The following is a 26,965-nucleotide window of genomic DNA, read 5'->3' as shown; positions in this document are numbered from 1 at the left end:
TATGGAATATTTTACAGAAAATGATTTGAAATTATTCATCTATTTTTCTGCTAAAATATTCAAGCATCTTTTTAACTTTGTTATTTTTTCTGCCATAATAACTTTGTTATTATGGCAGAAAAAAGACTGTCATAACCTATTCAATTAATTTTTTTATATTACATTCAAAATAAATGTAATCCAGCTTTTTGTAACATTTGCATAGAATAACTCAGTCTATTAACATTCAAACAGGAAAATGCACCATTTCTTAGAGTGTGTACACAAGTCCAATTAATCTTTAGTATTTCACCACAAAGACCATGTAAAAAAAAAAAAAAAAAAAAAGGTCTCTTGAAATATGTATTTTAAAACCAATGCTACATCAGTTTAACTTTTTTTTAAAAAAATTGAAAATAAAATAAAACAAAAATGTAACCACAGCAACAACCTTTTTTCCAGTAGAGTATCCAACTCAGTTTATTCACTATTCTTTCATTTAACCTGAAATACTTAAATACTGTACTATGGTAAATAAATATCTGCTTCAAAAATGAATAGTTTGGGGATATGTTTAAATGGAAAAGATGTATTAAATTATTTTACAACTTTCTTTCTCCAGAAGGCAAAATATTTACTGGCAAAATATTTTACAACTGCAAAGATTCACACAACTAAAAGTTGTCTTTATATGCTATTACAAACATTAAAATGGTAATGAAAAACAAAAGACACTTTATTCATAGAAAAAGCACAAAAGAGGAATCTCCTCTTGTCCAAACAAGCAAAGAAAGACATCTGGCTGAGATTATGAATATCTTTAGAAGACCAAGAAGGGCAAATGGTTTTTCTTTTCTGTTCTTCAACAAACTTGTTTAAGGGTGGATTGCACTGGTATGTACTTCTTAAATGAAGAATTCCATTGATCCTCTGTGTGATTGTAATACCTCATGAGTCCATGGAATATTAAAATGGTTTGAAAATAATGTGGCTGCTCACTGGTACTGCCTATAGTCACCAAAGGACGATGTGGGCATCGGGGATGGTTCCTCAAACTGTGGGCCTGACAAATATGAGAGAAATATATTTCTTGACTCTTTATAGTTGTAGGTAAAAATTGATAAGATATGCCACACACAATACTCATATTTAGCACACTCACCAGTTGGGAGCTGCGATGAAGCAAACCTTGTGAGGAGGATTCCTGCACCTTCTATCAAGGCTAGCAGTATGCCGCCCATAGCTGCGGAACCAACCATAGCCACAGGCCCGTCTAAAGATAAAGAACATCAATCAGTTATCATTTCATTTGAATAACACATCAGTTTAATTTAACTTGCAACACCAAGGGTAAATAAATCCAAAAGAAAGAACTGGTGGTTGTGCTTTTATAAACATTCTGTAGTGTAGTCTGCAATCGTAAAATATTCTTACAGCGACTAGTAAAGTTATCAAGTTTCATGAACTGTGTTTTTACATCCAACTTACAAGCATAATAAAATGCACACTATGCACTTACTTCTTGCAGCAAGAATTGCACCTGTCATGGCTCCACTAGTTATCGAGTTCCATGGGTCCTCTTTTCCACGGACTTTCACTAAACCGCAGTCAATCATTGAGAAAAGCCCACCCCATACCGCAAAGCTTCCTGCAACACACATTTCTCATGTGTTTGCACATTTTTATTAAGCTCACATATTACTTAGCTGCCTCTCCTTATCTCCTAGGGTTAGGACATACATTTCACTTACATTTCTGATATTTTTACCGTAATTTCCGGACTATAAAGCGCACCCATATATAAGCTGCACCCACTGAATTTTACAAATATTTTAATTTTTAACATAAATAAGCCGCACCTGTCTATAAGTATCTAAACTGTAGCCTACCAAGAAAATCATTGTACACTGTCTTCCTCCTTCCTTTCACAACTATTTCTCTCAGAGGTTTATCTTTTGGCATCGTCGTGCGTTTAAAAAAAAAAGAATTTTTCTCCCGGTGCCGTGCAGCTCAGAACACAGGTGAGGTGCGTTTTTTCATTTCCGTTCGGAAATTTCATTGGTCTAATGCAGGGGAGGCCAACCCGCGGCTCGCGAGACGCATGCGGCTCTTTGGCTGGTTTAATGCGGCTCTTACGTTCATATCGAAGTTTGTGTTTTTTTAATTTGCGTGTTCGCTTCGCTTGAGTTCAATACGGTATTTTTAAGACTTAAATAATCTTGCCCCTACTGGGAAACTTTGCGGTATATTAATCTCACGCACATGCGCGTTTGATGAAAATACCGTATTGAACTCAAGCGTAGTGAACACGCACATAAAAAAAACCCCCACAAACAAAGTCTGTGTTTTCTACCCTGAAACACGTGAAATCAAAGCATCGATCTGTTCTGACAGACTTGCTTCGAGTGGCAACAATGGAATACGAACCAGATTTGAAGGGGATTGTTCAAGGCAAGGAATGCCAAAAGTCCAGTAACATGCATAGTAAAAGAAAAACGCTATTGTAAATTATTATATTTTTGTTTGTGGACTTGGTTAAACAGAGTTTGTGTGTGTGAGACAGTGCACACAATGTTCATTGTTGAAAATGACTGTCCTGTGGTCTTAAAACTGTAGGAGTCAATTTCTGTCATTATGTTGGTGTGTGACATTTACAATAAATCTGGCTGAGCAGAGGTGTGTGTGTGTGTGTGTGTGTGTGTGTGTGTGTGTGTGTGTGTGTGTGTGTGTGTGTGTGTGTGTGTGTGTGTGTGTAAGAGGAAGGGATGGGTGATGTTCATGTGCCCATGTGTATGATGTGGCTCTTTGCGGTAACACAGTAAAAAAATGTGGCTTTCGATCTCTGACTGGTTGGCCACCCCTGGTCTAATGTTATGTCGCTCAGTTTTTTGGCTTGAAGTTTGTGAAACCGAGAAAAACCCAGGAAAAATTCATAAATTAGCCGCTTCGTTGTTTAAGCCACGGGGTTCAAAACGTAGGAAAAAAGTAGCGGCTTATAGTCCGAAAAATACGGTACATTAGAAATGTGGTCACATGTGCATGCAAATATATTAATTGGTCAACAAAAAGTTATTTTGTTGACCAATTATTATCTGTATATCACTTAGTCCTTCCCACCAGATCTGCAAATCCTTTATGTTGACACTGTTTCCAACAGCATATTCATGTGCTCTTCTTACACTAGATTGAAAAGTTACTAGGTTTGCATTTGCTGCTGAGCTGTGCTGTCTGAAGAACTGTTCACAAAAAAAAAAAAAAAGAATCACAAGGACCATGGTTCACGCACAATGCATTCATACCTCCTAACTGTGGTGCCCTGGTCCTGATGGCTGTTAAGCTCCCTTTTAACCTGTGGTTCATGCCCTATGATAAAAACAACAGATCCATCAAGACATAATTCACATACATGATAGAGATTGCCAAAAATCCTTTAATACACAAATATGGAAGTGAAATAAAGGATTAAGAATTGTAAAGCAGTCAACATACAGAAGGTGAATTTCTAAAGCCTTTGACAGCCTGAAATATTCCTCCACCTATGGCTCCCATTGTGAAGGCACCCCCACAATCATCAACTATCCTCCAGGGGCTAGAAAAAAAAATGCATCAAATGTAAATATGAGGGTAAGTCATACAAAGGTCATTGTTATTTTGTCAAAAACTGTAAATATGGGTCACAAAATTGCAGAATTATTCTACATAATGTCTACTTTAAATATAAGTGCTGAACAAGTGTCCATATGTTCTCCCCCAGTTCATTTGCTTGTGCATTTGCCTCATCATGATTACAGCAACATCAAAATTGCTTATGGTGTTGGTAGCATCTAACTGAATGGCACTATATAGTGTTACAAAGCTATTACACTGTAATAAAAGTCATGGCATGAACAAGAGATTACAATGTCATCAATGCTGAAATACCAACAAAAAAAAAACTTGAATCGTGAACACCAAAAGCAGTACTAACAGGACACATTGAAAATGTGAATACCCCCCTGACATCTTTCTGAATGCTAACGGTGTCATGCATCAGGAAACAAAATGGCAAAACATAGCATAGTGTTTTTTTTTTCTCAGGTGTTAAGGAGTTTTGAGTGCTGTGGTTTCTGCACATTTTACCTAATTTGTAGAGCTGCAACAACTAATCAATAAAGTTGACAACCATGCTTAAAATCTATCTAAAAAAATAAATCAGCATGAGTGAATTTGTTCAAAAGAGAAATCCCCATAAGCCACTATAAGCTTTAAAATGTATAAATTAACGATAGTTAAATTCAACAAATGGGCTTTTCATTTTTTCCAAGTACACTTTTATACATAAATAATAGAGATGCACCAAAATGAAAGTTATTGGGCCTTATTCAGTTTGCATTTTCTGCCAAAAATTCGGAGCATCCCTAATAAATAAATTTAATTAGGGTTTTATATAGTTTTAATAAGCAAAACATCAATTTTAAACATTTTTATTACATTTTATATTGTCAGATGAAACGAATATTAAAATCATTAGCTGCAATCCTGATCTCATTCACCTCACCTTGCTGCACCCATCACTCTGGAACAAGGGAAATCGCAGCCCTTTTCCCAATGAGCCTCAACGATAAGTGATTTTATAAAGGGTACCACTCCCTTGAGTTCTCTTCCCATCTTGCATGTCGAAATGCTCTTAGTTCACTATTCGACATACAGTAGCCGTGAGTGCTACTGTTATTTCAAGCAGATTCAAGATTTTACTTCGAGGAGCTGATGGTTTAGCAATATTCTTCCATGTTTTACTACTGCAGTGGACATTTCTTAAACCACCTTTAGAAGTTTCAGCAATCACCTTGTTTTATTTTGCTTAATGCAGGCCAATAATTTGACCCTTCTTAAATGATCAAATTATGAGTCAATAATTATATATATATATATATATATATATATATATATATATATATATATATATACAGTAATATGCATTATATAATGATAAAAATAATTACACAACTTTTTAACAGCCCCAAAGACCCTTTCACCTGAAGCGACTGTTTCAGACGTAATGATGAGAGAACCCTTCATCGGAAGCTCATGTACCTCGAGTCTGGTGTCAATGTCACTTATAAACATGGTAATAATATTTTGTTGCAAATTCCCTATGTGATGCGTGAGCCTAGAGATATGAGACTTAATACAATATTTAGCTATATTAGCTATTTACTTAGCAGAAACCAATACCACGTTCGCTAAAAAATTAAAATAATTCTTTTAAATAGATTCATCCACCAAATGCCGCCCAGAATGAAAATACTTAAACATATAATGCCACTAAGAGTAACGATGCTAAAGCAAGGTCATATGTTGGCAATACAGCATTTCTAATGAGCTAACCGAGAGCATGGCATGATGCAAAAACATAATTCAGAATTCATCCTCTACACAGGTGTTTATCACAATTTGAGCTTTAAACACTGTATAATATAAGTACTTGTTTAGATTTGGTAAAGTAAGACAAAAATATATTTAAAATGTATAAAACTCAGAAGTTATATTAACTGATTTGCCTCACCATGGCTCCCTAGCGTACTCCTCCATTTTGTTCTTTTTCCGTTTCCAATGTCGCAAAAAAAGTCACGTGACAGTTCTTCTTCTTCTTTATTGTTTTATTCGGTTGGCGAAACTACTTTCCGCCACCTACTGTGCTGAAAACTGCAGAGTTGACGTAAATTGACAAGCAACCAAAAATGGATATTTACTTAATGTTCCTAGATTATATATATTTTTACATTTAATTACTTAAATTATTATGTATTCTGGTATATGGACACATGCCTCTCAGAGATCCTATGAGTTGTGGTCTTTTATCCTCATAGGGTTTGCATTTTATGATATCGTTCAACAGTAATGAAAATTTACCACTCTTTAAATGTGACAGTGATGCATATTCAATTCTATTCTATTCTATTCATTTTTATTTGTAAAGCGCTATTAAACAATGAACATTGTCTCAAAGCAGCTTTACACACATAATGTGGTGATAAAAAATGTATATGTTCTTTATAAGCATAAGTTTGTCCCTGATGAGACTGTGGAAAAACTCCCAGAGATGCATAAGGAAGAAACCTTGAGAGGAACCAGACTCAAGAGGGAACCCATCCTTATCTAATAATAAGTTAATAAGTTTATACCCTTTATTTATCTGCTTTCTTTTTTTCTTGGTTTATTTTTCTTCCATCCTATTCCCTCATGCCGGACCGTCGTGTAAAGCATTTCACTGCATGTTGTACTCTGTATGTATGTGTATGTGACAAATAAAATTTTATTTTATTTGTTATTTATACTGTTGATGTCTTTTTTGCTACTTTGGACGATGTTTATTTTGTGTTTGATGAGGTTTGGAGAGTCACACACTGTTAAAAACGTCCTTTCTTTAGGTTCCTTGCTAAGGTAACTGTGGTGGGTATTATTATTATTATTATTTTTTTTATTTTTTTTTTTATTAAACATATTGAACAGGATATACATATACAATGGCACTAATACATGCAGATAATGAACTATTAAGTGAGGCACATTAGAATATAAGTGTAAAGTACCAATAACTTTACATATATTCTGAAAAAGCAAAGCAAAGCAAAGAAAAGAAAATAAAAGAAAAAAAGGGGGTGGTGTAAAGTAAGGGTCTCTTCATTCCTCTTTAAATATATCAAGTTCTATTAATTTTTTCATTTCTGAGCCTTTATACTTTTTATATGTTCCAATCATGGAAAATGTTTTGTCTTCATACATTTGCATTTATGAAGAATTTTTTTCCCCAGAATCAACATTACATTAATTAAAGAAATTATTGTCATCTAATAGCACTCCAAACATAATGTGTTTTTTAACAAAACATTTTGTCTCCAGCCAATAAAACAAATCTTCCCAGAAAAATCTAGAATACACACAAAAAAATTAATTATCATCAGTTGTCTCCATGTCAACTTGACAAAAAACACAGGTATTTTCTTCAAGTTTAAACGTCTTAAAAACTCGGATGAGGGATAAATACTATTAAATATTTTAAAATGGGTTTCCTTTGCTTTAGAAGCCACCGGAAAGCTAAAATACTGTGTTCGCAATTTTTTTAATTGTTGGCTATATATATATATATATATATATATATATATATATATATATATATATATATATATATATATATATATATATATATAAGCTTGCAAAATACCATTTTGGTACAATAATGGTGGATATAGCACTGAATTGAAACAAAAGTGAATATGTTTGTTGGGAAGCATTGCTTTTAGGTTGTTACCATTAAAGAGAAGAAAGTTAACATGATCCATCTGGTATGTTAACAAAGATGTTTTGTACCATTTAATTTATATGAATTAAGATTAAGTTTGTAATCTTGCGTACCAGTGTAGATTTATTCATTGCTAAAGACTCAAAGCACTTTTGTACGTCGCGCTGGACAAGGGCGTCTGCTAAATACAAATGTTAATGTACTAGGGTAATAAAACTTTTTGGAATGGCAATTACACCACTCAAATTGTTTATGTTCACAGTGCATGGGGAGTTTATTAGTGCGCATTGCACTTGTATGTCTGGGTAGGTCTGTATATGTATTCTAACAATAAATCAGGGCCTGATCTAACCAATTATATTACTTATAATAAGTGGGCAACCAGTGGTAGTGTCTCCAACACCTAATAATTAGAAAAAAAAATATAATTCAAACTAAAAGTAAACCGTGATAGTGAAACCACAGTTTTTAAGTCACGGTTCAGTTCTATTTCAGTACAGTTAGGGGATAGAAATGCAAAATAAACTGCTTGTTTTTTTAATAACGCAGTTTATTATTAACATTTGTAAACATCAACACCACATTTTTAAAGCAATTTTAAATAAAATGTCTGTTTGGTTAATAATATATAAAATGGTCATAATATTTTATAAAATTAAATATAAAAATAAAATAAGTGCGAGTCAGAGACAGAACAAACTTGTGCCCTGCCACTTATACATTCCTGAGGGAACTCAGATTTTAGCTGTTCCCCATGTAAAAAAGGATTGCATTCAGTACATGTGTACCAAACTGAAAGCCCTGTGCCGATAAAATGTCGGTACAAATACGTGTACCATCACACCTCTAAAAATCAACCTTCAAGCCTATTTTCAAACTTTACAAAAGTACAAAATAATAACATTATATAAAAGTTAATTTTCCATATACATACATACACACACACACACACACACACACACACACACACACACACACACACAGGAACCCGGTCATGTCGCCGGCCAAGGGGTCGCCAAAAAGCGTCGAGATCACCGATGATCGAGACAAACGAAAACCAATATGGCGGCAGTATATTAACGTGCTTGAAATTTCTTTATGTACATGATGTGCGTTATTAAATGAGAATGTGCATGCACGTGTTGTTGGAGGTTTTTTTTTTTTTTTACACAACAGCGTTGCCGCGATTTGATTGATTGGTCATGCGGATCGAGATAACCTGTAATGCGGATAAGGAGGCGGAAGCCGAAGTAAACGCAAACAAAGTTTATTGAGAATACTCAGGAGATAATCCACCAATACTTGTAGAGAAGCAGTAGTATCCAGTGGTGTGCTCCGGGAGCGCAGTCCACAAAATTCTGTGAAAGCAGAGACAGTTCGTGTAGAGAATTCACGGATCCGCGCTATGGAAAGCGCAGCGCTGGGCAGCAACGGATAAACGTGGTGCAGACAGCGTGAACATGGATAACGGCAGGATCGGGGTAATCCAGGAGTGCCGTTGAGAGAATGCGGAGTCCGAGAAGAAGGGTACGTGGCGGGATACGTATAGGCGATCACACAGACCGCCACGAACCCACACATACGATCATGCGCAAACAATAACGGACCGCGAGTGTGAGGAGGTGAGGGGCTTAAATAGGAGATGGGATGAGTGAGTGAATGAGAGTCAGGTGTGTGTGATCAGCATGACTGCGACGAGCTCTGTGCTTTTTTTCACGCACGGGAGAAGAAGCAGGGTGCTTCGGGGAATGCCGCCGCCGAAGGGGACGTGGCAGGGGGATTCCTGACATAACCGACGTTAAGTGGCAAACCCCCCTCCCCCACCCCCTTGTGCTCGAGATATTAGGGTTCGGCGACATAAAAAAAAGTCGACATAACCGATTAAAAAATGCTAAGACAAAGCGAGAATTTGGCAGTTCCACTTCAAAAACGTCGACTTAATAGGGTTGGCGAGTTAACCGAGGTCGAGATAAGTGGGTTCGACTGTATATAGAACTATTAACGTTTTAAGATTTTTCTTTTTTTTTTTTTTTTTTTTTTTTTAACCAAAGACAGTATCAGAACATTATATAACCATTTTCATTTTTGCCACTTTTTTATAATTTTTTTATTATAATTTTTTCCCTCACTTTATTAAATTTTAACCAACAGCAACCTAAAACTTTGGTATTATTGTTTATCAGTTACATTCCAATTTCAGTTTTCATTCTGTCTAGCTATTGTTCTGTTCATCCATCTATTCATTCATCCATCCATCCATCCATCTAAAGCATTAGTTTCCTGTTTCCCTTGGCAAAAATCCTTAAAAATACATTAATCTCTAAAGTATTTGTTATAGATTTCTCATAGGCCGAGATCACTAAATTCCTCTTTTTATCATGTAACAAGGTCCAATGATAGGGAGTTAAGACTCTTGACAGTGTGGAGAAGGACTCTCATAATATTAAAGACACACCAGTTACCAGTTGCAATTTATGCAAATCAGGAAAAACTTCCTTAAACCCCTGGAGATATTTACACACAGTGGATCAGAAGGATTAAATCAGCGGCATACATGCTTTGGGTAAATAGCTAATATTGGCTGGGATAGAGCATCATTATTGGAATTGCAAACCGCCTGAACTGGGGCTGAAACAGCCAAGAGATTGATCTGTTTTGGGGCACTTGTTAAGGACTGAGGAGGAGCAGTGCTTATGGAGGGTAAACTGAAATTAGCTGTAGTCTCTGATCTGCTACAAGCAGCATCGCTACAGACACATGCAGCACCAAGCTTGTTTATAGGCTTTAAAAATGACGCATCACACATGTCAAGTTATAATGGCAGTTGAATAAAATTGTATGTTGGTTAAACAAGTTTTCATTAGTTGAGCACAACAATCAAAAACTGAGAAGAGTAGACAAACTTTTTTTAAAAGTTGGTATGGAGCTAAAGCTTGTAAGCTTGTAAACTGAAAGAAGTGTGAGGCGAGTGGTGAAGAACTATTCTGTACTGCTGGGACGAGGCTTTGGGTAGAACTGTTACAGAGTGATCACTGTTCATTGGCTGTACGCTGCTGCCCACCCAACAGAAGTTAGAAATCATCCTGGTCTATTTTTGTGTAATTTTTCCCTTTGCTTAAAATAATAAAATAAAACTTTGATTGGGTGGGCAAGATGCAAATTTGCGTACCCACTGCCACCGACCCTGGTCCCAGTTTTATTTTTGACATTTTTAATCGCAAGAACAAATATACTGCTGCAATATCCCAGTGTATAAGCCATCTCCTGCCATTGTTTTGAATGTTAACCAGTTAACCAGAAACTTCCAATTATTTTCTTATGAGGAAATGTTGTGAGTTATGAGGACCAATGAACTGCCTGCAGAGCTTAGAAAACTAATTGTTGCATTGCACAGATCTGGGGAAGGCAAAAACTGCTGCTGCACTGAAGATTCCAAAGAGCACAGTGGCCTCTATAATTTTTAATGGAAGCTACGTGCCACAATTCTTCCAATTCTTCCGGCCAAAGTAAGCAATCAGGTGAGAAGTTCCTTACTATGCGAGGTGACTAAAAGCCTGATGGTTACTCTGACTAAGCTCTAGAGATCCGGAGTAGAGATGGGACAAAGTTCCAGAAGGAAAACATCACTGGAGCCCTCCACCGATTTGGGCTTTATGGCAAAGTGGTTAGACAAAAGTCTCTCCTCAGTGCAATCTGAAAGATTCAGACAATGTAGAACAATATTCTCTTGTCTAATAAAACCAATATTGAACTGTTTGCCCTCACTTATAGATGTTTTGTCTGGAAGAAATCAGGCTCCGCTTATTACCAGTCCAAAACCATCACAAAAGTGAAACATGATGGTGGTGCATCATGCTGTGGAAGTGTTTTTCTGCAGCAGAGACTTTGCAAATATTCAGGGCTAAGGAAAAGCTGGATGTGCTCAGGACCTCAGTTTGGACCAAAGGTTCACCTTCCTACATTAAAACAAAAGCACACAATCAAGACAACACAGTGGCTTAGGACAATTCTGTGACTGTCCTTGAGTGGCCCAGCTGGAGCCCTAACTTAAACCATATTGAACATCTTTAAAAAGATGTCCACCGAAGGACCCTATTCAACCTGACCCAGCTTGTAAGGATTTGTCATAAAAAATGGCAGAAAATTCACTAATCCAGGGATACAAAGCTTGTTGGGTCATACCCAAAAAGACATGAAGCTGTAATTATTGCCACAGGTGCTTTGTTAAGGGTTTAAAAACTTATTTACATGTGATATTACTTTTTTTTTTTAATAAATACAAATTTGACATTTATTAAATTTAGTTTTCACTTTGTCATTATGAGGTACTAAGTGATTAATAAGAAAATAAATTGAACGATTGCAGTACCAGGCCTATCAAAAAAAAAAAAAAAAAAAAAAAGTCAAGAGAGCCTGAATACTTTCAGAATGCACTACACTGTGTGCACAATTATTAGGCAAGTTGTATTTTTGGGGATTAATATTATTATTGAACAAATACAGTGGTCTCGGCCAATCCAAAATATGAATAAACCTCAAACCTGAATACTTATAAATATAAATATTTGTGCACAATTATTGGGCAACTATTATTATGCAGAATTATTATGCAACTAAATGAAGAACCATCTCACTAGTTTAGCCATCTATGCCACTACCTTGAATTGTATTTCTCAACCTGAAACATGCTAATCATCTAAGTCAGACATCTTCTTATGAAACTCAACTCCTTAAAAGTTTCAAAGAGATTTGGAAAGAAATTATGCACGACACATGGGCAAAACTTTTGAAGTTAGTGCCCAAGAGAATAGGCAAAAAAAAGGGAGAACCAAAAAAATTTATGACATTACTTTTAGCCAATATATGCTTCATTTCCTGCAAGCTTTTTGTTTTACTTTTTGTTTGTATTCATTTTAGTATATTAGAAGATATACTTAAGAACACATAACCTTATGTGTATGTGTTATAAGTATGGCTTTTTGTTTGCCAAATAATTTAGTCAGGAAAATATAATATACTAAAACCATTCCTAACAATTACATACTTGTTAAATAGTCTGACAAAACCTATAAAGTAAAGCAAATAACACTTTTGGACAAAACAACTTTGCTACTTTTAACAAGAAAAGGGGGAGAAAAAAATTTTGAGAAGTAAAACTAAGACAGACTTTAAGTGTTGTTCATAGCATAATCCACTATACATATTTGTGATTACACCAAATGTATTGAGAAAAAGAAAAAAAAAAAGTTATATAATACATAAATAAGTGTGTTTAGGGTCAACATTGTCCTGTTGGGGAAAAAAATATGATCCCACAAAGTGAAAACCAAACGGGATTCATGCCACTGCAAAATGTTGTAGTAGCCATGCTGGTTATGTGTGCTTTTAATTTTGATTAAGTCACCAAAAGTGTAGCCAGCAAAGCACCTCTACACCATAACACCTCATCCATGCTTCACAATAAAAACCAAACATTCAGGAACCATCCATTTACCCTTTAAACATCTAAACACGTTGGTTAGAAACTAAAATCTCAAATTTGTACTCATCTGAACAAAGAACAAAGTTTTCCACTGATCTAATGTCCCTTATTTTTCACACCACATGCTGCATCCGCAAAGCCAACAGCATTGTGGACGACTCCACACACCCGTCACACACACTCTTCAACCTCCTGATGGTTCCGAAGCATTCGGGCCATCACATCCAGACTGTAACAATTTCTTCCCTCAAGCCATCAGGTTACTCAACACAGAACTGAACTGAAACTCATGCACACACACACACCCAACTGTGTGACTGATCTGCACAACCAGGACTCAACACACACAATCGTACTCACTTCACACATCCATGTCTTCAGCACCACTCATATTACATCACTTTATTACCATAAACTGTTTACATGCCATTTTTGCACATGTTTTGGACCTGTTGTATATTGCACACTGCGGTGTGCACAACATTTTGTTTACATTTTTTGTTACTTACAACGTTCACTTTACATCTTGTAAAGTGAACGTTGTAAGTAACAAAAAATGTAAAAAAAAAAAAAAAAAAGGTTGTGCACACCGCAGTGTGCAATATACAACAGGTTTACTGGTGGTGCTATTTTGTATTTTGTGTATTTTCTTGTACTGTCCTGTATTGACTTGCACGGTCCTGTGTTGTCTTTGCACTATTTGCACCAGGTTGCACATGATGCACTTTGCACGATGTGACGAGGACACTAGTCTTTAGCCCTGTGTTTTCTGTTTTCTGTGATTGTTGTTGTATGTAGCACCAGGGTTCAGGAGGAACGTTGTTTCATTTCACTGTGTAATGCGTCAGCTATATATGGTTGAAATGACAATAAAAGCTTCTTGAATTTCTTGTGTTTCTTAGCCCAAACAAGTCTCTTCCGCTTGTTTTTCTTAAAAAGTAGTGTTTTTTCTGACGCAATTTGACCATTAAGTCTCCTCTCACCAGTGGATGTTCAAATATGTCTGTCATTTGAACTACAAGGAGCATTTATGTAAATCGTCAGGTTTTGAGGCTGGTAATTATAATAAACTTATCCTCTGCAGCAGAGGTAGCACTTGGTCTTCCTTTCCTATTAAAGTCCCAATAAGAGGCTGTTTAATCATAGCGTTTGATGGTTTTTTGAAACTGCACTTGGGGATACATTTAAAGTCCCTGAGATTTTTAAGATTAACTGACCTTAATTATAAAGTAATGATGAGCTGCCTTAGTCATTACTTAGCTGAATGTTTCTTACCATAATATGGATTTGTGCAGTGGTTGAAGTAGCACTAAAAGGCTACTAACTCTGTACCCACCCTTCCTCTGCACAAAACAACGAATGATTTAAAACACATTAAAAAGGCAAGAAATCAAACAAATCAACTCTTTTGACAAGGCACAACTGTGAAATGAAAACTTTTCCAGGTGACTACATTATGAATCTGATAAGAGAATGCCATGAGTTTGACAAGATGTTATCAAAGTAGCTACTTTGGACAATCTAAAATATAAAACATTCTGGATTGTTTACCTCTATTTTGTTTACTACATAATTATTTCTACATCATTCTTTCTTAGTTTGGGGGTCTCCAGTATAAATGTATAATGTTTAAAATAAAAATTCAGAAAAAACACTGAAGGAGAAGGTGTGTCCAAACTTTTGCCTGGTACTGTATGGGTTTATATGTATGTATGTGTGTTTGTTTGTATGTATATATTTATACATACTTATACATACTATTTATTTATTACTGTATTTCTGAGTCTGTATGTTAAAAAAGGAAGGCAGTCCTAATTTCACTCACAGCAAATTAATGATTAATAAAGTTATAGGTATAGGTTCAGCTTTACTACACTGCTCTGTTTATTGATCAGTACTGCAGAGGTGGCAAAAGTACACACATCCATTACTTAAGTATAAGTACAGATACTCATGTTTTAAAATACTCGGGTAAAAGTTCAAGTACTGATTATACCTTTTTACTTAAGTGAAAGTAAAGAAGTCTTGGCTCTGACATGCACAGGTGGGAAGTAACGGAGTACACATACTTCGTTACTGTACTTAAGTAGATTTTTCTGGTATCAGTATTTTACTCCACTATTTATTTTTCAGACAACTTTTTACTTTTACTCATTACATTTTTACACAAATATCTGTACTTCTTACATTTTCAAAACCGGCTCGTTACTTTAGTTTTAATCCATTGATTTGGTGAAATATATATTTTTTATTTTCACTGCGCGCCGATTTCAGCCGAACAACCGATTTCCTGTTACTGCACGTCTTTTTCAATCCGCTGCTGTATTCTGCTCTCACTCTTTACGAAGATAAGAATCAGCAGGCCAGAAGGCAGTAAGAAGTTTGGGGTTCACGTGGATGAGACAGAGGGAGTCAGTGATGTAAACATGACTGAGAACAGACACATTCATGATCATCATCTTTTCTCTGCTTGTGTTCTATATGTGGATGTTCAGCCTGAATACATTCATTCGGTAACAACATTTTTAATTCGTTTTGTATTAATATATATATATATATATTTGGCTGTCAAAATTAAAATGATTGTAAACGGCACTAGATTTTATTAACACGCCATCAATTCAGCGAGCATTTCTGTTTTTACCATTTTTATAAAAATACATAAATAAATAACTAAATATAAAAGAGGCGAAATTAAAACCTCCAGCAAAACATACACTTATTCACGACGTCCCTTCTTTACTTCGATATACAATAAATAAATAAACTCCACAGAAAAATAATTGTAATCAGTAAACTTTTGTTTTATTTTTGCACAAAGTCTCAAATCAAACACCAAATTTATCCTGTTTTACACAATTTACCCTCTGGGTGGCGTTTTGTGGGTTTTTCCCCTCATAATTACTGTCTTTATTGATCGTGCAGATAAAAACAATCCATCATTCAAATCTGTAAAATGTCTATGATATATATATATATAAGCTTCTTGACTTGAAGAGGTGCACTTTCTCCGGTATCACCTCATTAACTGTCCGTGTGGAAACATAGCAAAGGCTCTTAATGATGTCCACACATCTCTGCACTGTTATAGCCTTTATATTTAATCACTGTACAGTGAGTATAGTGTAGTATGCTTAACTAACAAAATTTTCTGTACAGTGAATATAGTGTAGTATGCTTAACTAACAAAATTTTCTGTACAGTGAATATAGTGTAGTATGCTTAACTAACAAAATTTTCTGTACAGTGAATATAGTGTAGTATGCTTAACTAACAAAATTTTCTGTACAGTGAGTATAGTGTAGTATGCTTAACTAACAAAATTTTTCGGAAAAAAAATTACTTTGTAGAGCAAATCTGTCAATAGCTGTTTTCTTTGTTTTGATGCAAGGATTGCAAGGATGTAAAACTTTTGAGTCAATGACAAACGTGTATGAGCGTAACTGAAAATTTTAAATTATGTCTTTTTGGACTGTAGCGCCACCCTTTGGCCAATTGGGTTGATACTTTGTCAAACTCTCTCCAAATTGAGCTCTACCATTTGGCCAAGTTACAAATCTCTAGGTTTAACGCTTTGGTCTACACGACAGTTTTAGGGCATAATAATAATAATAATAATAATAATAATAATAATAATAATAATAATAATAATAATAATAATCATCATCCCTACAATTACAATAGGGTTTCTGCAATACGTGTTTGAACCTAGATTGTCATTTTAATTTAGCAAAATGTCTATAAAATCTATTTATTTATTTATTTATTTATTTATGTATTGACGCACTTATTCATTTATCTGCAGAATATATATATCCGGCGCTATATATATATATATATATATATATATATATATATATATATATATATATATATATATATATATATATACCTAAAAAAATGTTTGTCCTCCATACCAATGACTGATGATGCACGTGTTCAAAAATGCTTTTTTTGTTTTATTTAATGTAATTCGTTAATACTCTCTAAAGCTCACTGATGTAATTTAGAGGCACTGGACTATGAGACAAATCTGGATTTAGTTATATTGGTGAACGTAATCAAAACATTCCGGTTATTGTGATAAATCTATCATTCCATCTGATACAATTAAAACCGTCAGACTCGGCAGTTCAGCGCGAAAAACCGGCGCTCTCCCGATTTTTTTTTTTTTATATATATACACGCGCTCAGGTTTTATTGGCCTCCGGAAGATGTGACGTCATGCAGCGCCTCGGTAGAGCCAATCACAAGACGGGACTAAAACAGGGCGCTGTGGGCTTTTATTCTTATTTTTATTCTTATTAAGGGGCGTATTTTCGAGTATATTTAATGACAGAGTACCGCTGTTGTCCGGGTTCTGATCTGGAATGTCACGTGCGTATTTGGAACATACATGGAGCCTGGTCAAATAATCCGATTTCACAAATGGTCCAAAGGTGGTATTTAAAAACGGTTTGTTGTAGGAAGTCACCACAGTGGACAGCTTCAGGAATCCACGGAAGACGACGCTGTCTAACTGAATATGACCGCCTTTTCTTGTCTACCCAGTGAGCAATAAACCGTAAGTTTCCAGCTTTAAAATCAGTAATCAGTTCAGATACTCAGGTGATTGGTGATGTTCGTGGAGCGCCGCAGATCTGCATGTAACACGCGCAGCAGCACTGCTGCCTTTTTCTCTCATTAGTTAAAGTAACCGGTAGAAGCAAAGCCGTTTGTTCTTTTATACTTTTTAACTTGACAGTATTTATACATACACGGATAACGCAACGCATCAGAACATGCATTGTATGAGTATTCCTCTTTTCACATTGATATAAAAAAAAAGCATAATTTTGTTATCAAGAAAGCATAAGACAGCAGGCTTGACTCTCTGTGCCGTTAAAATGGCTGACTCTCACCCCGGTCTTGCTTCAGAATTGGTATTTAGCCGCTCTGCAACCAAACTACATCACCTGGTAGGAAGGAATCCCACTGTTCTGCATGACAATTGGCCAAAAGAAGTCACGTGGTGTTTGTGTGGATTCTGATTGGCTTGCTTGCAGTGAAACGTAGTTTTTGGACTCCTACATGCCGTATCCCAATAAATAAATGCTGTATTCTGTGCAAGTACTGTACTCTTAATACCGTGCTGAATTTCACGTTCAAATACATAATTGCACATACTGTAAGCAAATGCATTATAACAACAAACATGGCTGCTATATATGAATTTATACTAGGCTTGTGCGATATAAGCATTTGAATCGTCCGTACACAAATTCTCACTGCTGCGATATCCAGAAATGTTTACTCTGTTTGTAATATGACCATGTGGATATTTTTTATTATCAACTTGTGCTCAAGATCCGGAAAGTAATATTGGAGTTAGTACGTTAGTACGGGTTATTACTCAGATGTATGCCTATGGAGCATTGTTAATACCAATAAACCTTTTAGATAAACAGATCAACACATTAGTCTGGAATGACTGACTTTTGTGAACGTGTTTTAAAAACTAATATAAACTGAGAACACCTCTATGTCTTTGTCATCTCACTCTCTCTGCTGAAATCAGAATAGAATGTCTTCGTTGTCTTTGTACCACTAACAGGTGATTGATCATTTATTTGCAGTTATATTAGTCATCTCCAATTTGATGTTTTGGAAACAAGAAACATGGGTAAGCATGAGGATTAGAACGACTCTGACAAGGGCCAAATTGTAACAGGTCGAAGACGATGTCATGTGTGATAGTACGGAAGCGCATTGCATTCACCAAAAAAAAAAAATTCACAGCCAGGATCTCATAATTATGAGATACTAAGTCATAATTATGAGATCCTGGCTGTGAATGCAATGCGCTTCCGTATGATAGTGATGTACTGTGTAGTTGATCTGTGGCTGTGGTTTTCAATAAAGAAAGCAGGTTTGTTGACTGCAGGAAGTTATGGAGGGAATATGGAGGTTTTCAGGGACCGCCCTGAGAAAGAAGCTGATCCTCAGTTCAAAAACTTTATGATGGCGTTGGTTACATACACAATTTTTAGAGGTTGAGCAGTGTTCAAATAATATAAATGTTAGTTTACTGGGGCAGATGGTGTTGTATGTAGTGTTTGTGCTCTGTCTTTTTAGATGGTTTAGAATGTAGAGGGTGAAGGAGATTGTGTCCTCTGTAGACCTGCCGGTTTTGTATGCAGACTGATGTGGCTCTAGTGGGGCAGGGATAATTGCGTTGGTGTGGGAGAGAAAACATCTTTTACTTTATAATGATGGGTGTAAGTGCGAAGCACCATAGTGTTTGATATTAGGTTATGCTTGATTCTTTTTTTTGTCACTAGTATGATGACTAGACTGATTTAAAAACCCCACCAAGAAATAATGCTTGATGTAAAGACATAATAAAAATACCTGTAAAAACTGGAGCCAGTTGTTTCTTTTGATGTATTTACCTTCCTCATTGCTCATTTTACATTGTGGGTGTTGAACCTGAGGGCTTAGTTGTCTGCTGTGGTAGAGATTATTGTTGTTGTACTTTTGTCCAGAGACAAATGTTGTGTTAAGAGGCACTTGTATTAAGATAATAAGAAGAGCATTTTTGCAGTTGGTGTTGGCTGGTCCTACTGCACAGCTGTATTATTACATCCTCCAGCTTGCACTCTTTATACTGAAGAGGTGGAAATGCTCATTTATTTTCTTATTTTAGGGGTTCGCAATGATTAACAATTTTCTTATATATATATATATATATATATATATATATATATATATATATATATATATATATATATATATATATATATATTATACAATATATCGCACAAGCCTATTTTTATGTAATAATTTAGTTTGTGGAAACACTCATTTATTTATGGCATTTTTAAGGTATAACAGATTTAAAAATGAAGAAGCTAAGGAGACGAAGTTGTCCGATTGCATTGAGTAGAGGAAGAAGCAGTTCCTCCAACCACACAGACCAGGATATTCTTCTCCGTTCTCCCTCCCCATGTAGACTCAACTTTTCTATGTCCAGAGACACACTCTCATATGCGCAGTCTCAGAAAATTGTAGAGGTAGAGCTTGAGGGAAGAGTTCATCTGATTAATGTTTCTGATCCACTCAAAATCATCACAGAAGATGAGATGCTCGCACAGGACCTGACAGAGTGCAACAGCAACAAGGAGAACAGTGAGCAGATTACAGGCTATGCTCAGCCGGACCACACTGTCTCCTCTCTAAAGGACAAGAGGAAAGAAAGCAAACATAGTGGCAGGTGTAGGCGTTCTGGTGGCCAACACTTCACCCACAACCCTCTGAGCTCAGCTCATCACACTCAGTTAGTAAGCCCTCTACCTAAGCCCACCTTCCAAAAGGTGGACACCTACTCGCCATTAGAGGCTTGTCCTCTTCCTGTGGCCTACTACCGCTATGTGGAAAAGTGTAATGAGGAGCTGGAGATGAAGGCAGAATATGACATGGATGAGGAAGACATGGCTTGGCTGGAGATTGTAAATCAGAAACGTGTGTCAGATGGGCATGCTTCTGTCTCTCCAGACACATTTGAGTTATTGATTGAGAGATTGGAGAGGGAATCTATCCTGGAGTCTCGAAGCCATGTCTTGTCCCAGAATGCAATTGATGAGGACGCTTTCTGCTGTGTGTGCATGGATGACGAGTGCCTCAACAGCAATGTCATCCTGTTTTGTGACATCTGCAACTTGGCTGTACACCAGGAGTGTTATGGAGTGCCCTACATACCTGAAGGTCAGTGGCTATGCCGCCGCTGTCTGCAGTCCCCCTCTCGGCCTGTGGATTGCATCCTTTGCCCAAATAGAGGAGGTGCCTTTAAACAGGCTAGTGATGGTCGCTGGGCCCACGTAGTTTGCGCTATCTGGATCCCTGAAGTTTGCTTTGCTAACACAGTATTTCTTGAACCTGTAGAAGGAGTGAATAACATTCCCCCTGCAAGATGGAAACTCACTTGCTACCTGTGCAAGCAGAGGGGGAGGGGGGCATCCATTCAATGCCATAAGGCCAACTGCTACCGAGCATTTCATGTCACCTGCGCTCAACGGGCTGGGCTCTTCATGAAGATAGACCCAGTGCGGGAGACTGACACCAACACCACCACATTCACTGTTAAGAAGACTGTCTTTTGTGGGAACCATTCTCCCCTTGATGCTAAATTAGGGTACAGTGAAAAGGGGGAAATATTTGTAGGGGGTAGGGGTCAAAGGTCTTACACTTTAGGGCCTACAGTTGAGCAAAATCAGCATGAACGCAAAAAGGGTTTGGTCACACAGCAAAAAAAGAAGAAAAAAATTTCAAATGGAGTATCGCGCAAGTCAGCAGCACCTCTACTACTTGTACCACAAATCCCATCCTACAGGTAAGACTGCATTTCCTTTTCCAGACTACCTATATTTTACATTTACATTTGTACTTTTTTTATGCAATTTTATCTACCAATACAGAAAACCAAACATATTTCTGCTTGACTTGCACTACTTTTTAACAGGCTTAATAAGATATGCACAGGTGTGCCAGTACAGAGGAAGAACCAATTCATGCAAAGGCTTCATAATTATTGGTTGCTAAAACGTCACTCTCGAAATGGAGTTCCACTTATTCGTCAGCTCCACTCCCACCTACAGGTTCAGAAGACTGAAGAGGTCTGGAGCCTTTAATATTTTTTTTATATTTATGTAGACTCATGCGCTGTATTTAGAGTTGAGTAATGTCCACACTGTGTGTCCATAGTTTAATTATGGCAGCTAAAATTAAAACATTTACATTTATCTTTTTACTCCTTACATTTTAAGTCATTGGGCAGATGCCCTTATCCAGAGTGACTTACAACTGAGCAGTTGAAGGTTAAAGGCCTTGCAGTTAAGGGCCCAGCAGTGACAGCTTGGTGGTACTGGGATTTGAACTTCTGACCTTCTGATCCTTACAGAGGGAGCCAGATGCGAGGGTGCAGGCATTGAGGGTGGAGCTGAAATACTGGCAGAAGCAGCGGCAGGACCTAGAGAAAGCTCGTCTATTGATTGAACTCATCCGCAAGAGAGAGAGGCTCAAACGTGAACAGGTACACAATGCAACAATTCTTCTTACTGCAAATTGATTAACAAAGAAGAAAAATATGAGCTTAGTTTACACAACTATTTCAAGGAATCAATGTTAAAACATACACTATTATAGCGCATTCAGTATGTACCAAATAGGAAACTATTGGTGATTCTGCTAAAGAGGCTAAACGTGTTTGTGAGAATAGTGATGGTGGCTTAAGAAAGATGTTCTTGAGAAAAAATAATCCTCTTTTTTGCATGTGAAAGCTAAAACTGCAGCAGCTGACTTTGGAGCTTCAGCTCACACCCTCCTTAGTACTACTGCGCTCCACACTGGAGCGACTGCAAGAGAAAGATAGCGATTGCATCTTCATTTCACCTGTCAATCTCTCTGAGGTAAATACATGATAAAAGAAAGTAACTTCTTCCTTATAGTTCCATTTAACACATCTCTCTAAAGATTACAACAGCAGCTAGTTACACCAAAGTAGTTGGACTATAGATGCTCATACATGCATGCCTTATTTCATGAATGGAATATTCTGCCCTGGTAATACTAATTAACTAATATTTATTATGTGTTTCTGACCTTATTGTTAATTTCTGACCTCTGACTATAAAATATCAGTTCACTACATTTAAAGGGTTTATAGTAGTTATTTAAATATTTAAACATTTGACACATTAATTGGTTAAATCTATAAAACTAACTATAGAACATGACTGTTCATCATAAACTGTGCATCATAAACTCATGATCACTAATGTAAGGTGGTTATCTTGTTGCTAGTTAACATGTATTTCCATGTTTTTCCATGTTGTAGGTTGAATGTACGGGGCTTATAAATCACAACATTCAGAATGTACGTACATTAAAGGAAGTTTCAAAGGTCCACCATTTGTTCATATGGTGCAACTAGCTGCTGGGCAACATGTTTTTAAAAAAAATAAAGGGAAGAATTGTGCTCTATGATATTTTTTTTACCACAGGTTCCAGATTATCTGGAGTTTGTTTCTGAGCCAATGGACTTCTCTACAATGCGTGAGAAGCTGGAGGCACATAAGTACTGCTCCGTAGCAGATCTGGAAGCTGACTTCAACTTGATGGTGTCTAACTGCCTACGGTACAATTCAAGTGACACAGTGTTCCACAAAGCAGCCATGCAGCTCAAGAAAGTGGGTGGTGCTATCTTGAGGCATGCCCAGAGCCAGGCTCTCAGCGCAGGCTTTGACATTTCTACAGGCATGCATCTCCCTGACTCAGGCATCAAAGTAAACTCCAGCCAGTCCTGCCGGGACAAGGGTAAGTAGGGTTTGTTTTTAAATAGTCTGCAACACTTTCAGTCTTTTTTTCCAAAACACATTTCTCTTATGTAGTTTGGGACACCCTGCATCCATGTGTATATGTATGTTAATACACAAAGAGGTCCATGAGAGTTTGTCGTCGTCTTCTTCTTTTTCTTCTTTCGGCTGCTCCCATTAGGGGTCGCTACAGCGGATCATCCGTCTCCATACCACCCTTTCCTCTACATCTGCCTCTTTCACACCAACTACCTGCATGTCTTCCCTCACCACATCCATGAACCTCCACCTTGGCCTTCCTATTTTTTCCTACCTGGTGGCTCCATCCTCAGCATTCTTCTACCAATATAACTCATGTCCCTCCTCTGCACATGTCCAAACCATCTCAATCGAGCCTCCCTCACCTTGTCACCAAAACATTCTACATGGGCTGTCCTTCTAATAAACTCATTTCTAATCCTGTCCATCACTCCCAACGAAAACCTTAACATCTTCAGCTCTGCTACCTCCACCTCCTGTCTTTTACTCAATGCCACAATCTCTAGGTCCATAAGAGCTTGTATAGTGACACAATTTTTGGTTTCCGTATACCACTAGTACCACTAAGATTTTAAGTGCAATCGAGATGCGATCAAGATGCGATTGAGTTTCATCTTTAACTCGCAGTTTTTAAAAAATATACAATTAATCATTTAGGAACATGCGCAGACTGTTGATTCTTTTGTGGCAAATTAAAGAGATTAAATGGTCTGGAGTTTATTCCAAGTGTGCATTTGGTGGTTATTCATGGTATCTCATTATGTGGCCCAAAGAGGTGTCAGAGAAAGTAAAGAAGGCATTCATAAGGCTGATAAAAACACATTCCTACCAGAGAGATAGAAGAAAATTTAGGAGTGGCCAAGTCAACAATGTGTTTATTAAGAGACGCAATGCAAAAGGTCCAAAAGCTCTTGAAGACCATGGAAGACAAGTAAGTAGATGATCCTTTACATAATTAAAAAAAAACTCACTCAAAAGTTTACTACAAAAACCTTTCAGTTCTGAAACAGAAATTCAAGTAAGAGGTGAATATGAAGAGGAAAGGAAGGGCTGTCAAACATAAAGGCATTAGGTTTTAATGCATGGGCATTTACAGTGCCATATATACAATAACAAGTAGTGCAAATCATTTTTACAAATATATTTTATTTCAAGAATTGTTTTACAGTACTTCCTACTGATAGTGCTGTCAGTAGTTTTGCTTGTGCATTTTATTGTGTGTAAAAACAAAAACATAAGACAAAAGCCCACTCATGGTTTTCAGTATTGTACATCATTAAAACCTTAAACATTAACAGACGTGTAAAAACCTTTTTATTTGCAGTGTATTTGTCTATGGAGCAGAGTGTTTACAATAATACAGATGTTTTTGAAAGACACTGATCAATAGTATACATTTCTGACCAACAGTTTTGTCCCCTCTGTAATTTCTGTATATAGTGGACATGCTTTTGGACCCTGAAAATAGAATTCACATGTCTCCAGAGGCCCAGCTGAAACAACTGCTTGAAAAGTTGGACATGGTGACAACCATGTGTACCAGTGGAGCGCGCACTAAACGATTGCGACTGTTACGCAGGGAAATCAATAGTATACGTCACAAGCTCAACCGTCAGCAGCGAACTTCACGACTTCTCGGTGGCAATACCAAAAAGGAAGGCAAGAAAGTGAAAGTCCCAAATAAAAAAAAATTTAATTATGCAACAATCACTTCAGGTACTCCCTACTTTTAGAATCTTTAATTTTTTGCTTTATCATTACTTTATCAACTTGTATGTTCTATTTTTTTTTTCTCAAGAGATTTCCCAAACTAATTTGAGTTTATGCTCTCCTGGCTTCAGTGTTAAACTTAAATATATTTTACCAAATAAAATTTTTTTGAGACACTAGGTATTTTTGCCTAATCATTGCTTGCAGGTAAATTTTTCGATATTATTTTTTAATAAACAGTTTAATTAAAAACATTTTTTTTTTTTTTTCATTTTTATTTCAGGTTTGAACAATGATCTTAAAAAGAAGGATTACATTCATGAGTCAGAGAATTGCTCTACTGCTTATCAAAACATCAGGTAAAGAAAGGTACTTCCTTTCACTTAATGCACATCAGAGATATAATGACTTGCGTGTGCGTGTGTGTATTATTATAATGTGTTTTGCAATTATTAGCTCTGCACTTCCCAAACGCAGTCAAGGTAAACCATCCTTGAACAAGGTCCCAGTTGTGGAGGGAGAGAACAAAAAGGCTGATTCAGGTAGATACAAATATGAGCTAAGTTAAACTTGAATATTTGTTCCACATATTAGGAATACTGATTATTACAATTTATTTTGGGCCTGTTTAACGATACCCAAAGAGACCAAATTGGAGCCTCTCAGCTTGGTTTGGGCTAAATGCAGGGGGTATCCTTCATATCCCGCAATGGTAAGTTTTTCTGTAAATCACTCATTAAATCAACAAAACGGATAAATTGCTTAATTATCCTAATCATGCTGGTTATCTGCAGATGGTAGATCCTGACATGCCCAAAGAAGGAATTCTTCCTAATGGCATTGTAATCCCAGTACCACCGCAAGACGTGCTGCAACTGGGTGAGCGCAGACAGGTGGAGACTGAGGACAAGTTATTCCTTGTGGTGTTTTTTGACACGAAAAGAACTTGGTAAGCAACCCAAACTCTAAGCTAGAATATTTTATATTTTTTTTTATATTCAGATTCAGTGATGATAATAACAAGAAATGTATATAATAAATGTATGTATACAAATGTGCCTTAAATACTTTTACTTTTTTTTTTTTTTTTTAGTTTTGAATACTCTAACATAGGCATAGGCAAATATGGATTATTTATGCAAATGCATGTTTATTATTAGTGAATTCAAACTCAACATAGAGCATGAAGACAAAATATGCTTGTCAATTTTTTAAAGCAATTATAGTGTTTTAAATTTCATAAATCATCAATCATAAATGTTTAATTTGCCAGATGTGTGCATCATGGCAGTTTTTGATTTGAGACTTGACGCATCAGTAAAACAAATGTTTAGTAATTGAAATAAATTTTTCATTGTTGTTTTTTATTTTGTTTTATACCTGAGTAAAAAAAAGAACATTGTGAATAAATATTTATTGTGTTGACGGGTTTAAATTTTGCCTCTTTTATATTTATTTATTTCTATTTTTATTCAAATTGTTGCATGTTATTAAAATTAGTGCGTTTAAATTAATTTGCGTTAACGCATTAATTTTGACAGCCCTTTATAATTTATATATTGATATTTATATAAAAAACGCATTAATTTTGACAGCCCTTTATAATTTATATATTGATATTTATATAAAAAACGCATTAATTTTGACAGCCCTTTATAATTTTTGTGTGTGTGTGTGTGTGTGTGTGTGTGTGTGTGTGTGTGTGTGTGTGTGTGTGTGTGTATATATATATATATATATATATATATATATATATATATATATATATAATAAAATTATTACATACACCCAGAATGTTTTATATTTTCAGTTCTTCGAAGTAGACACCTTTTGATTTAATGAAAGCTTGGCACACTCTTGGCATTCTCTGTCAGCCTCATGAAGTAGTCACCTGGAATGGTTTTCTAAAAATTTTGAAGTGTTTCCAGAGGTGTTGAGTGCCTGTGTTCAGTCTTCCTTGTGTTTCTTGGCCCAAGCAAGTCTATTCTGTTCCTTGCTCTTCCAAAGTAACAGCTTCTTTGCTGCAACTTGACTATGAAGGACTGAGTAGCGCAGTCTCCTCTGAACAGTGAAAGTTGCAATACGTCTACTACTTGAACTCTGAGCAGAATTTTTTCTGAGGCT

The 26,965-nt window shown here is 36.2% G+C and overlaps 2 protein-coding genes across 9 annotated transcripts in view; one reads left to right on the top strand and one right to left on the bottom strand.

Annotated features, from left to right (window-relative positions):
* Positions 1 to 431: 431 nt before the first annotated feature.
* timm17a (translocase of inner mitochondrial membrane 17 homolog A (yeast)) lies at positions 432 to 5,664 on the bottom strand. Its single transcript, XM_083534318.1, has 6 exons — positions 5,525 to 5,664; positions 3,469 to 3,568; positions 3,279 to 3,342; positions 1,499 to 1,627; positions 1,142 to 1,252; positions 432 to 1,042 (listed from the first exon to the last, which is right to left on the bottom strand). Exons 1-6 carry the CDS (start codon positions 5,548 to 5,550, stop codon positions 975 to 977), a joined length of 498 nt encoding a protein of 165 aa, XP_083390444.1. The 5' UTR covers positions 5,551 to 5,664; the 3' UTR covers positions 432 to 974.
* An 11,059-nt stretch (positions 5,665 to 16,723) lies between these two features.
* The window catches only part of brpf3a (bromodomain and PHD finger containing, 3a), a 12,637-nt gene continuing 2,395 nt past the window's right edge, over positions 16,724 to 26,965 (top strand). Inside the window, exons 1-13 of one of the 8 annotated variants that reach the window (XM_083534677.1) lie at positions 16,725 to 17,307; positions 19,608 to 21,111; positions 21,241 to 21,394; positions 21,679 to 21,810; positions 22,058 to 22,186; positions 22,615 to 22,653; positions 22,781 to 23,093; positions 24,572 to 24,847; positions 25,125 to 25,200; positions 25,298 to 25,383; positions 25,486 to 25,553; positions 25,636 to 25,790; positions 26,652 to 26,802. In XM_083534677.1, coding sequence (XP_083390803.1) covers positions 19,625 to 21,111; positions 21,241 to 21,394; positions 21,679 to 21,810; positions 22,058 to 22,186; positions 22,615 to 22,653; positions 22,781 to 23,093; positions 24,572 to 24,847; positions 25,125 to 25,200; positions 25,298 to 25,383; positions 25,486 to 25,553; positions 25,636 to 25,790; positions 26,652 to 26,664 — 2,928 coding nt within the window. In that variant the 5' untranslated portion in view covers positions 16,725 to 17,307; positions 19,608 to 19,624 and the 3' untranslated portion in view covers positions 26,665 to 26,802. Of the gene's footprint in view, positions 17,308 to 19,607; positions 21,112 to 21,240; positions 21,395 to 21,678; positions 21,811 to 22,057; positions 22,187 to 22,614; positions 22,654 to 22,780; positions 23,094 to 24,571; positions 24,848 to 25,124; positions 25,211 to 25,297; positions 25,384 to 25,485; positions 25,554 to 25,635; positions 25,791 to 26,651 lie in introns of those variants that run through there. The other 7 variants (XR_014532330.1, XM_083534678.1, XM_083534676.1 and 4 more) reach the window with 7 other exon arrangements.

The sequence above is a fragment of the Silurus aristotelis genome, assembly GCF_946808225.1.
Source record: "Silurus aristotelis genome assembly, chromosome: 28".
Classification (NCBI taxonomy): Eukaryota; Metazoa; Chordata; class Actinopteri; order Siluriformes; family Siluridae; genus Silurus; species Silurus aristotelis.
This window is presented reverse-complemented; position numbering and strand designations above follow the sequence as displayed.